This window comes from Archocentrus centrarchus, chromosome 5, assembly GCF_007364275.1.
Source record: "Archocentrus centrarchus isolate MPI-CPG fArcCen1 chromosome 5, fArcCen1, whole genome shotgun sequence".
Taxonomy (NCBI): Eukaryota; Metazoa; Chordata; class Actinopteri; order Cichliformes; family Cichlidae; genus Archocentrus; species Archocentrus centrarchus.
The window spans coordinates 35,029,748-35,041,749 of NC_044350.1; the positions used below are offsets into that span (position 1 = coordinate 35,029,748).

Sequence of the window (12,002 nt, forward strand, 5' to 3'; positions counted from 1 at the left end):
AACTGAGCACAGTCAAGCAGAAGGGGTTAAACACTGGCCATACAAATACTGCATGTGTATTTAAGAGCTTTGCTGAGTGTGTCTAATATTAGCGGCGCTAAAATCAGCAGCCGCCCTCAATCTTGCAGGCTAGGTGCACCACACACCTGTGCAGAATACAGTTAGACATCGCTCCAGTCAGGCAGTAATGTCAGTTTACTCTGACACAGTCGACATGCAACTGCAGAACTGCACAGGATCAACAGCAATGTTTAAATGACTAGTCATGCACATCCCTAGTGCTGCAACCATCTACTACTGAGAGATAACACTGATCACAACCCAATACAACCCATTTCAAAGACAATAAAATGCAGTTATTATGCATGATTTAATAGATTCTTGCAAATCTTGCACTTAAAATGTGCATCATTAACAGCAACCTAATAATGTTCAGATTACTGTTTGCACCGAGGCAGAGCGACTGCAGAGGCAGGCCAATGACTGACCTGGCATTGACTCTCTGCAACACTACGAACTCTCACTAGCAAACACAGTCAGGGTTTAAAGATGATGAAGGCATGCAAACATGGACTGCAAGCTCAAAGTGTAAAAGTGTACATGAACTGATCAGGAACCAGCTCACAAAAAGCATATTCCAGTCAAGTTCAACGTAATATGAATCATCAGACAGGTGACATCAACTTCATTAACATGCAACAAAGGTCTCCTCCCAGACCTGGACCAGGGAATCACTGAGATTCTGGACTGGATTCTGGTCTGAGGTGCAACCTGGTGATGCCAGATGGACTGAAACATCATGTACCAGAGGTGCTCTACTGTCAATGGCCAGTCAGTGGTATCAATTCCTTCATCCTCCAGGAACTGCCTGCATACTCTCGCCACATGAAGCATGTGGTGCACCATGAGGAGCCCAGGACCCACTGCACCAGCAAAGGTCTGAAAGGTCCAAGGATCTCGTCCTGATACCTGATGGCAGTCAGGGTGCCGTTGCCTAGCCTGCAGAGGTCTGTGTGTCCCTCTGTGGATCTGCCTCCCAGACCATCGCTGACCCACCAAACTGAACAGAAACTGAACAGAGAACCTGCCTCAAACTCTCTCATGTTAGACTGATTTTTGAAAGAACTAAAACTGCAAAGTCATGCAGCACACAAACATCGTTTCTGCAAGAGGAAACTACGGTTATGAGGCACAGGTTAGGCAAGCCACTTTTAGAGAGAGAGAGAGAGTGTGTGTGTGTGTGTGTGTGTGTGTGTGTGTGTGTGTGTGTGTGTGTGTGTGTGTGTGTGTGTGTGTCTCTCTAGTATTTACCTAATAGGAAAACTATATATTGCTCCTTGCTATATGTGCCTTTATTTTAAAAACATGTAATACATAAGGAAGTCTGGTTTTACTGGCAAGAAAAAAGTACTTATCTTCATTTAACTACTAATCTGTAATAATGCTGTTTTTATATTTACAGTCTAAAATACTCAGCATCTACAAAATGATAAAAAAACAACAGTAGATGGAAGCAGCTAATAACATCGCCTGAAACTTTAAAGAAGGGCTTTTATTAGTATTTGAATGTCAAAATACTGACTGTAAGAAAAAAATATTTATTTTCACAAGTGAACCAGCAAATCCACTGTGAAAAATTAAAAACACAAATAAAAACTAATGGAAAAACTGTAAAAGTTTAATAACTCTGGCACACACATTCTCGTGTGCACACACAGGCCCTTTATCTCGCCACAAACACAACCTAATTCTGTGGGAAACTAATTATCTACAGCTGACATTCATTATATTGAAGTTCAACTGACTGTATTAATCAGCTAAATAAGAGCAGATACAGCCCTTTGAGCCAGAAGCAAAACATCCAGGTGATACACCAATAATCGAAATCTTTATTCAGCAGCGTGTGAACGGTAAGATCCAACAGATCGGTGTGAGTCTGCATGTGCATTTATTCCTGAACAGAGGAAAGGATGACGCTACCAGTGTCGTTATAAATAGCCTGTGCCCTGCGCACTCTCTCTCTCTCTCTCTCTCTCTCTCTCACACACACACACACACACACACACACACACACACACACACACACACACACAGAGGGTATTTCAAAGTCCCTGCGTACCACATTGCGGGGTAATCCTGTGGCTGTCTCAGCCTGTTCAACCTGTTCAGCAGAGAAACTACAAATGCAACAATGTACAGATTTGATGCACCCACTTTAGATCTCACACCGTTGGCCTTTAAAACAAACAACAGTGTGGCTCCCCTGACAGGGATTAAGTCTGATCCCAGACTGGAATGTGGACTTCATTCACTGAATATCTGCTTTGAATTTTGGTTAGCCCTGGACTAAGTTTAGTCCCCGGTCTGGAAAAGGAGTCCTACAACTATTTTTATCTCATTCCCTGCATCTAATAGATGCTTGCGTAGCTTTTGCTTTCCATTTTCTAATGACAGCAAGTGTTTAAACAATCCACAAGAAACATTTATAAAAAAATATATAATTGATAAGACAGCCCCGAAGCTGCTCTAAAATTACATTTTAGCCCATTGATTTAGCACAAAAAAAAAAAACGTCACAGCTTTCACCAGAATAACTTAAGCGCCAGATGAGTATCATGGTATGAGATGATGGACCCACAATATCACATGGCAGAAGTCAGCATCATGATTTCAGCCTCGGTTTTAGTTAGTGGCAGTTTCCGGGTTCAAAGTCTCCTTCAGTTCCCAAAACTCAAACAGTCGGGCCCTACTGTCCAAACACTTTCAGCTCCAATAAAATAATCAGTAAATTTAAACATCCAGGCCTCCATGAAAGCGAGCACTCCTGAGGTTTAACAGAGTTAGAATTAGTTGGAAGTCAGAAGTATTTAAAAAAAAAAAGTGTACAGCTGTTTGTTCTGTAAACCAAGACAGAAAACTAAATACCGACGTTTAGAGAATCTGTGAAGTCGGCCTAGTTGATACATAATGACGAGCTCCCTGGCGGATGGCGACCGGCCGGTAAGGCTCACACATGCATGCGCAGCACACGCACACACTCAGCCACACACTAAAATGTTGTTAGCGAGCAAGTTCCTCACACAATTTCCCAAAGTAAACCGCAGGGGAACTACCATGAAAAGGTTTGCAACAACAAACCAGATTAGACAAAGAACCTAACAAAGGAAAAGTGGCTAAAGCTAAAATTATCCAGAGCTAAGAGCCAGACTCAAGCCAGGAGCCTCAGTATGAGCAAAGGATCATAGGACGAGCTGAATTATGGAGACGAGTGGAAAAAAGAAAAGACTCAATGTCCTGTTATCTGGTGCTGTTATAAACATACTGGGAGATGATGTGAATACCTGACATTTGTTGTGTTATATAAATCTGCTGCACCTGTCAGGTAAAGTTGGGTGTACGGCAGCTCATTTTGGCTCATTTTTGAAGAGCACTTTATTTTCAGCTGTTTCAGTGAGAGAAGATCCTGGAACGTACTCCGGTTTGGGGGAAATTCGGAAGTTTAATAATTTCCTTTATTATGAAAATAAAAAGCTGCATTGAAGAAAATTAGATTTTGAAATCCATGAAGTACCTTCAGAGAGGTTTGTCTGATGGTGTAATTTTGGATAACTGGTCAAGTCAGCTACTCAAATTAAATAAAAGCACATAAGTCAAAGTGTGTGAAGATTTTAAGGCTGGTCAGCTGATCAAGTGATTTTTTTAAAGCGGTATTTAATTTACTCAAACACAAAATTTATTTTTATTTATTAAATGGAGAGAAATATCAGGAAAACGCACACATATGTTAAGCTACCCTGCCTCAACTATATGCCCACCAGTCCTGCTTAAGTACTTAGCGCCCCCTTAAAAGTTTATTATAAGCCAGGGAAACCCCTGACTACAATCAGAGTGCTGTTTTTTTTCTTACAAAGGTTCCTAACTAAGGGAAGTGACACGGAAGTATCTGCATGGCAGCCATAATGAGAGCTGGTCAAACTCTGAAAACTAGGGAAATCCAATTAATTTTACCAAGAGCCCACATGAGATCAGCTTATTGGTGTGGCCCTCTACAAGCATCACAGTTTCCCACATGGCCCCTTGGGAAAATTAATTGCCCACCCTTGCTCTAAAAACTAAGTAAAGATGCTTCAGTGCTTCCCTTATTACCAAGGAGACGATGTCTTCCCACAATTCATAGTGACACAAACCAATCCATCAACATTACTGACAACGTGGCACAGATCGTGTCAGTGTTAGTTAACGGTGCTTTCTGATTTCACCACAGCCAGCTGATACCTTTCAAACTTTGCACAGCAGGCTGAAAAAAATCCACAGCTGAACTGTGATTAGAGATGCTTTATGAAGTTGCTCCCTGGCACGATGAAGGTAGATTTATAAATACATAAATCTCTGTAAGTCAAGATTATTATTATTATTCAGTTTGCAATAAGTTGTGTGTTGCTATATTTTGAGGGTTTAGTTTTGTCATGAGTTAATTTAATTTCAATCACAGAAAAGTCAGCAGCTACTTGGAATCATCTGCAGCAGAAAGATTAAATATAAGTAGACAGGATGAGCAGCTTTTCTCTTTATAGGCCTTTTATTCCTGTGTATTTAAAATGCAGCCTAATGAAGTGGTATTACTCCCTGGTGGTTCTCTTAATATGGTCTGCATTGAACAACCCATGAGAAGACATGGAGCATCTATAGTTTCAGACCCACATCTACAACATGGTAAAGTAATAGGAGGTAATGTTGGGGCTGGTACCCTTACCTTGCCAGTCTTGTGGTCAAACCACACCAGAGCGTGATTTCTGGACAGCACCTTGCAGTCGAAGGTGGCGTTGTTCTGGGCCGGGCGGCATCGAGCCACCGACCTGCCGATCTTGACCGGCTCATCCAGGTACACATGCCGCTCCTGGAATGGGTGCGAGTTGGGTCGGCAGGCGAATATAGCCAGCGCTGAAGGCATTGATTTTGGCTTGAGAGTATTACTCCACCCAGACACGAGGGGCAAGTTTTCTTGATCCAGAGTGGCAGGTTTTTCTGTTGCAGTCCCTCCTCCAAAAAAAAAAAAAAAAAAAAAGGAATAATCTGCAATATCTGCGGCCTATCTGTAGGCTGAACTGTTAGTCCTCTAATCTTCTAGGCACTAACTAGTAAACATGGTCCTCTCTGGCGTGTGAGAAAATAAAAAACAAACCAACAGATATTAAAAAAAGACAGAACATTCCTTTCACTGACTGCCCACCGAAGCTACATAACGACGCTTATGTGACAGCAGGCACTATGTACAGACCAAGCTGCCATGTGTCAAGACATACATGACTGAGTATAGCACTGACAGCCCCTCACGTCCATCAAACTCCTTCAGCGCCGACTGAACTGTCTGTTTAACGTCTATCAGGAGTAGTAGGTACAATTACTGCGCTCTTCTGAGCTGTTGTCCTCTCTTGCAGCAAGCTAACAGCAGGCACACACCCCAGCCTTCACCTCCCTATATATACACACACGCACACACATATACGTCTCTCGTTCACTAAAGTGTCATCTATAAGTGTAATTGTCATTTACAACTCGTTATAATCTGAGTGACCTTGTTGCCCTGATGCAGGGAACCTTAGCTATCTTCCTACCTACCGTCACCACTCCCTCCACCAGAGAACACCTAGCGAGCCTGAACGCCACAAACACCCCTGAGTTATAAAACTAAAGCAGCTCAGTGCCCACCCTTCGTCTGAATTAGTCAGCGGAAACGTTTCAAAACCATCAGCCGGGATGAACTGAGGGATTATCTGCTCGTCTTGTGCAACTAAAATGCTAATTGGCTAACTCACTGGTGGACAGGCGAAGCGCTAACTCGCTTCTGGCGTTGTACCAGAAAGCTAGGCTAGGCTAGGCTAATGAGTGCTGACAAAGTTATCGTCCAGGTCCTCAAATGTTTTCTCCCCATCCTTCTCAACCAGCTCGCTTACCGAATGGAAACGATGTGCCATCCCTGTCCCCCGGAGCAAATAAGAGCAACGAGCTAGCGATTCTTTTTGCTACTACAGAGCTCTGCAGGGGAGCGCTAGCATGGAGGGGAGCTACCTAGCAGCTAGCCGGCTAACTGACAGTCAGAGCAGAAACCGACGCGGAAAAAAAATCAGGGGAGTTTCTTGACTGCGGGTCCTCACGCATCACACACCAGTCCGACTATTTCCCGGGAAAAGCCCCGGTAAGAGTCACAAGTGATCCCGCCGTCGTCTATCGCAATGTACCTCGTGGTCGCTGCGGTGAGTTTTATGTTAAAGCCGTCGCCTTCCAACAGTTTTGTGGAAGGAATCTAGAAGAAGTTGTCCTCCTCCGCAAGTCCCGGCCGCCATACTGTAACCAGAGAGCAGACGGCGGTGCCGCGTTCACTGACCGAGAGACAACCTGGGGAGGTGCGTTCACTGACCGGGTGACATCAGCATCACTCACCGCTGAGGTCAGTAAATCATGGTCGGAAAAGGTAATCAGCTTAACAGATAGACAGGTAGATACGCGTGTGCATACAGAATTATAATCTGTGGAAAAACTAGACACACGATTAACACTGAATGTAAAAATATAAGCGTATATTTTTAATGTAAAGAAAGTAATTTGTGCTCTACAGCTAAGATGTTATAAAAGGACGTCAACATATTTCACGTATTCTAATACGTGAAAAATCTAACACCTGCTCAAGTAATGATGATAAAGGAAATTACGTTGTCATCATTAATTTCATGATCCGTTTAGATCCTCTTTACCAAAGTTTAAATGCATAAGCTAAATGCATCAAAGATTGGAGGACTGGAAACACAAATGCAAACATGCTCCCTCTGAGCTCAGAGGGACATGTGACGAAATTATTTAAAAAGAAATTCCACTACAGACGCAAATCCATTTTTACTTAGTTTGTATAGAGAAGAACACAGATATATAAGCTGACATAAAAGCCAACAGCATTGTTTTGGTGCGGAAAAAAACTCTCATAAACCAAACGTTAAACACTGGATAAAACAAATGATGTCAAACCTTCTAAGATCTACTGGCATGTGAACTGGAAAAGTAGTTTTTTTGTAAACCGCAGTTTCTCCGTGTTGTTGTTTAAACTGTTTGCTGTGGTTGGCCTTTTATCTGCAGTGGACTTTTTCTTTTAAAAACATGGACTGCTTTATGTTAAATATGAGAACTGGATCAGTTCAGTTTATTTTTTTCCAGTGTTTTTTTGCTTGTTTTTTGTTTTGGCGTTGTTGCTTAAACCGGCTCAAATATATTAATTCCTTGAAAACGAATATGGAAGTCATGAGATGTCATAAGGAAAAACAGAGCAGATTTTTATCTACTCTGTTTAAAATCATTTAGCTTGTTTTCTAGTACCTTTTCAATACTCACCACACTATACCTGTAACTCTCCAGAATCACCTACAGTTTATTAACAAGAGCATCAGAATGCAGTTTGCATCAGCAGGTTTTATCCCTGCGACTTGGTTTAGGGATGGGACAGCAGGGTGGGGGTGGTGTTAGAGGAGATCAAATTCTGCTTCTGGCCCCAGAAACGTCTCTGTGGTGCTCTGGTGAGCCGACAGCTGAGACTAAATCGATGCTGGATGAGACCGTAGAGCAGATAAGAACTCCACAAAACATCACTGTTGCTATTTCTTCTTAGATTCAGCCATAATTTATAGGACATGTGACTAAAATATTCATAATTATTGTACATATGTTTGAATTTTTATCATCGTCCTTTTTATAAGGTTGAAGTATAAACATCATAAACAGCATCATTATACTTTAAAGCAGCTGAACTGTGACCAGGCTTCAGTCTATCTACTCTGCCGAGAAAAGAGAGGCTAAAAACTTTTCCCCCCTGTCTGTCTCTTCCCTTGGAAGGTTTGGTGCTGATCTCGTTCATATTAAGATGTAACAGAGATTTGCATCTTGTTTTAAAATGAAGGAACTCATTTTCAGTGTTGAAACTATTTTTTGAGTTTGTTGAGTTGTTGTCAGTTCTTCTTGGTTTCAGTCAGACTCAGTAACACAGTTGAGCTGCTATGAAACAAGCAGAAACCTTCCAGCATGATCAGAAACACGTCTGAATTATTAAAAGTGCCACCTGTACATTACAGTAGATTACTTCCCCAAAACAAGACACACCAGAGCTGCCTGATATCAGACAGATTCATCAGCTCCTCATAATCTGGCCCTCAGTTTTTTAAAGCAGTGCAGAATATCTGAGAGCTTCACTGCATTATATTCAGTGCATGCTAAATTATTACCTGTTGGCCACTTTCTGTGTTCCTTTATAGACATTTCTACCACATATGGGTACAGAAAAGTTGCAAACCAGTGCATTTAAGAGGCCTGAGGATTGAACCAGGCTTCACTTTGGGATCAGACTGATTATTAGGCCGTTCCAAATTTACCAGAGTGAAGGACGAGACAAGGACTGAGTGACTGAGAGTCTCCTGCAGTGAAAACAACAATAGACCGTGCAGGAGGTTTTCTCTCTGAAGTCTTCCTGTAAACTGTTCTTGGTGCAGGTTTTGGTTGTGGGACAGACCCCCGTCCTGGCCCCGTCCTGGTCCCTGCTGCACTGCCCTGCCCTCCTGCAGAGAGAGCAGGGCAGCAGCTGTCACTGTGCTAACAGTCTGACTATTATATGAGATTTAACAGCATCTTACTGTGTTTAGCTTCTTAGCCCAGTTTGACATCACTGTGTCCTTTTAACAGAGGCTGTATGAGGCTGTATGTGGGGTACAAAGCCTTAGAAGCTGAGCTGCACTTAGTTTAATTACAACACATCTCAGTGATTTGATGAATGCTGGGGTTTATATGTTTGCAGAGTTCACTGCATTTCATTACCTACTGATGCAAAGTGCTTTTTATTGATTGATTATGAATGCATTATTGTTAAGATTATGTTATTAATGTGAATATTTGGCATTTGAAGTATTTACAGAAGCATAAACATGTATAATCATTACATTCATAATTACTCACTTTTTTGTATCATGAGAGATTTGAACTGGCCCCACTTGGACCTTTTTTTTATTGTTGAATTTTCTGTTTAGTTGATATATTACCTCTTTACTGTGTATTGTGGTTTTGTATGGAATAAGATATACTTTATCAAAAAAAATATATACAGTGAAAAATGGAGTAAAAATGTAAAAATCTAAATATATATATATTTTTACAAAGGGTGTTATGTATGTAAAAAGTGTACTGTACATTTACATTTATTTGGTGATAAATTAAATATTGTTTTCTGTGGCTCTTGTTATAAAATGTAACCAAAAAAACAAAACAAACACAATATACATAAGTCATTTAGTATGAATTGGTTGAAAATTATATTAAATTAATGAAATCCAGTAGTGGTAATTTTAGAGAGAAACATCTGATTGAATTTATTACCATTCGTACCCAGAATTAAGTGAATTTGCGTCTCAGCTCAGGCCACCAGGGTCTGTTTGTGCCCTCTGTTTGCAGGTCTTTTCATCCATCTGCTTGCTCAGTGATGGAGCTATTAAAGGATTTAGATAAAGCTGATTTACTGCCTTCAGAGTCGGGCTGTAATTGAAGAAGTGATTCATTCAGGGATGGGAGGTACACTTAGCAATGTGGATGTGAAAGGATTCAGAATGAACTGTATTTAGCAGCAGGAGCTACTGTGGAATATATTACACAGTACAGTAATACAAGAATCATCTTAATCATGGTTTTTTTTTGAGGGGGGGGGTGTTTTTAAATGTCTGTAATTTGGTCATTGTCCATCAAAAACAGCTCCATTACATTTATGTCCAAACTGCAACATTTCTTCACACACGTGGTTCTGACGCGGTACACAACACTCTTTTTTTGGCTCCGTATAAAAGTATGGATAACCAGCCCCCACCTCACCAGCATCTACCCAGCTGAAAAACCTTCTTCCTCGTCTTCTTCCAGCTGCTCCCTTTAGGGATCTCTGCAGTGGATCATCTGCCTCCATCACACCCTATCCCAGCATCCTCCTCTCACACCAACTCTCTGCATGTCCTCTGCATCCATGAAGCTTCTCTGTGGTCTGGCAGCTCCATCTTCATCATCCCTTGTCCAATATTTGCACTCTCCCTCGTCTGCACGTGTCCAAACCATCTCAGCCTCGTCTCTGACTTTGTCTCCAAACTGTCATAGACCGCACTGAAAAGGGACTCACTTATGAGACACAGAAAAAGGTCAGCACTGTTTTATTAAGAAGAGTGTGAGGGAAAACCCAATCAGGGATGTTAATGAGCCTCGTTAACTATGCCGACGACTTAAGCTTCTCTTTTCTCACACACACACACACACACACACACACACACACACACACACACACACACACACACACACACACACACACAAACCAGAACAGCTGACTCGCCACAGGTGAGGAAAGTGTAGGAAGGTAGTGAAATCCTGGAGACACACCCTTGGCCTGGAATAAACAAATCACACCCACAACCAAAGCACACACACACACACACACACAGAAAAAGTAAAAGAAGCAGGCAGCCAGGAGGACTCAGGGACCATGGCACAAACTGCTCAGCCTGAGCTGTCCCTCAGACGGAGTAACAAAGATCTGAACATCTTCAGCTCAGCCTCCCATCTTTGTGTCAGTGCCACCATCTCCAAACCATCCATCACAGCAGGTCTTGCTACCATCTCTTAAACCTTCCTTTTCACTCTTGCTGCTCTCCATCTGTCACAGATCACCCCTGACACTCGTCTCCACCCGCTCCACCCTGCCTGCACTCTCTTTTTCACCGCTCATCTTCTGTCTGTTGCTTTGGATGGTTGACTCCAGGTATTTAAATTCATCTACCTTCACTGTCTCTGGATCTACCTCTCCCAGTTCTCTTCTACCTGCTCCCTTCTCTCCCTACAGATCACAATGTAATTTAATTATATGACATATAATGACAATAATTCTATTCTATGTCATCTGCAAACATCAGAGTCCACAGAGTCTCCTGTCAGCCTGTCCATCATCACTGCACACAGGAAGGGGCTCAGAATCAGTCCCTGATGTAATCCCACCTCCACCGTGCTCTTTCCAGCATGAAGCCACACTGCTGCTCATTGATCATCACCTCTCCTTAATGTAGCTTCAACAACTCTGTGGCTCTCTGTAGTTACTGCAGCTCTGCCCATCAGCCTTATTCTTGTAATTCTGTACTAGTGCTCTTCTTCTCTATTCAACAGACATCGTCTGTGTTAAAAAATCTGCTTAAAAGGTCCACTGCCCTCTCTCCTAGACGTCCCTGTAGCTATTGGATCTGGGGTGTCAAACCAATTTTAGTTCCTGGGCCACATACAGGCCAATTTGATTGTAAGTGAGCGGGACAACTAAAACAAATGTGTAATAGCTTATATTTCTTAAAAAGCAAACAATCAAAATCAACCCTCAAAAGTCTTTCGTTTCTTTAAGTTTAATGAAGTGCAGTCTGAAAACACCGAGCTGAGCCGCAGCTGAGATTTTAGAAAAGATGAAACTGATCTGGTGTCACCAAAAACGATTAGCAGTGCATTTTTGCTATTGAAATTTTTAAATTGTAATTACTGACTTCACTGCAGTTCTCGCACTTTGCAAACCGGTGTGCTGCACTGGACCCCGTTGACTTTTTAAAAATCGCCATATAAATAAATATTTCTTGCTTATATCATAAAACATCTCCTAACATTCATTTATAGTCAACATTTAGGTTTACTGTCTCATAATGTTTTGACTTAATTAACTGATGTTATGGCTCAGAAAGTCAAATGTTTGACTTTGTATTTTATAAGTTTGATTTTAATTTAAAAAAAAAAAACGGACTTTGGTTTTAGCATTTTTGTTATTAATATTTATATTTTTACAGTCCGGATATGCAAACTAATAACTGAGACCAAAATATTAAACAAAGAATTAAAAAGTCAGGACGCTCGTGCGTGATGACGTTGCACGCAGAACGTCAAGACGCTCCTGCTGGAATGCTAAGTGGCTAAGC

The 12,002-nt window shown here is 41.6% G+C and overlaps 1 protein-coding gene across 8 annotated transcripts in view; it reads right to left on the reverse strand.

Moving 5' to 3' along the window:
* Positions 1–6,379, reverse strand: part of slmapa (sarcolemma associated protein a) — a 67,586-nt gene extending 61,207 nt beyond the window's left edge. For 7 of the 8 annotated variants that reach the window (XM_030729278.1, XM_030729276.1, XM_030729277.1 and 4 more), the window contains exons 1-2: positions 5,955–6,086; positions 4,754–5,040 (exon numbers count right to left, since the gene is read on the reverse strand). In XM_030729278.1, the coding sequence (XP_030585138.1) occupies positions 4,754–4,951 (198 nt within the window). In that variant the 5' untranslated portion in view covers positions 4,952–5,040; positions 5,955–6,086. Of the gene's footprint in view, positions 1–4,753; positions 5,041–5,954; positions 6,087–6,239 lie in introns of those variants that run through there. The other variant, XM_030729272.1, reaches the window with a different exon arrangement.
* Positions 6,380–12,002: the final 5,623 nt, after the last annotated feature.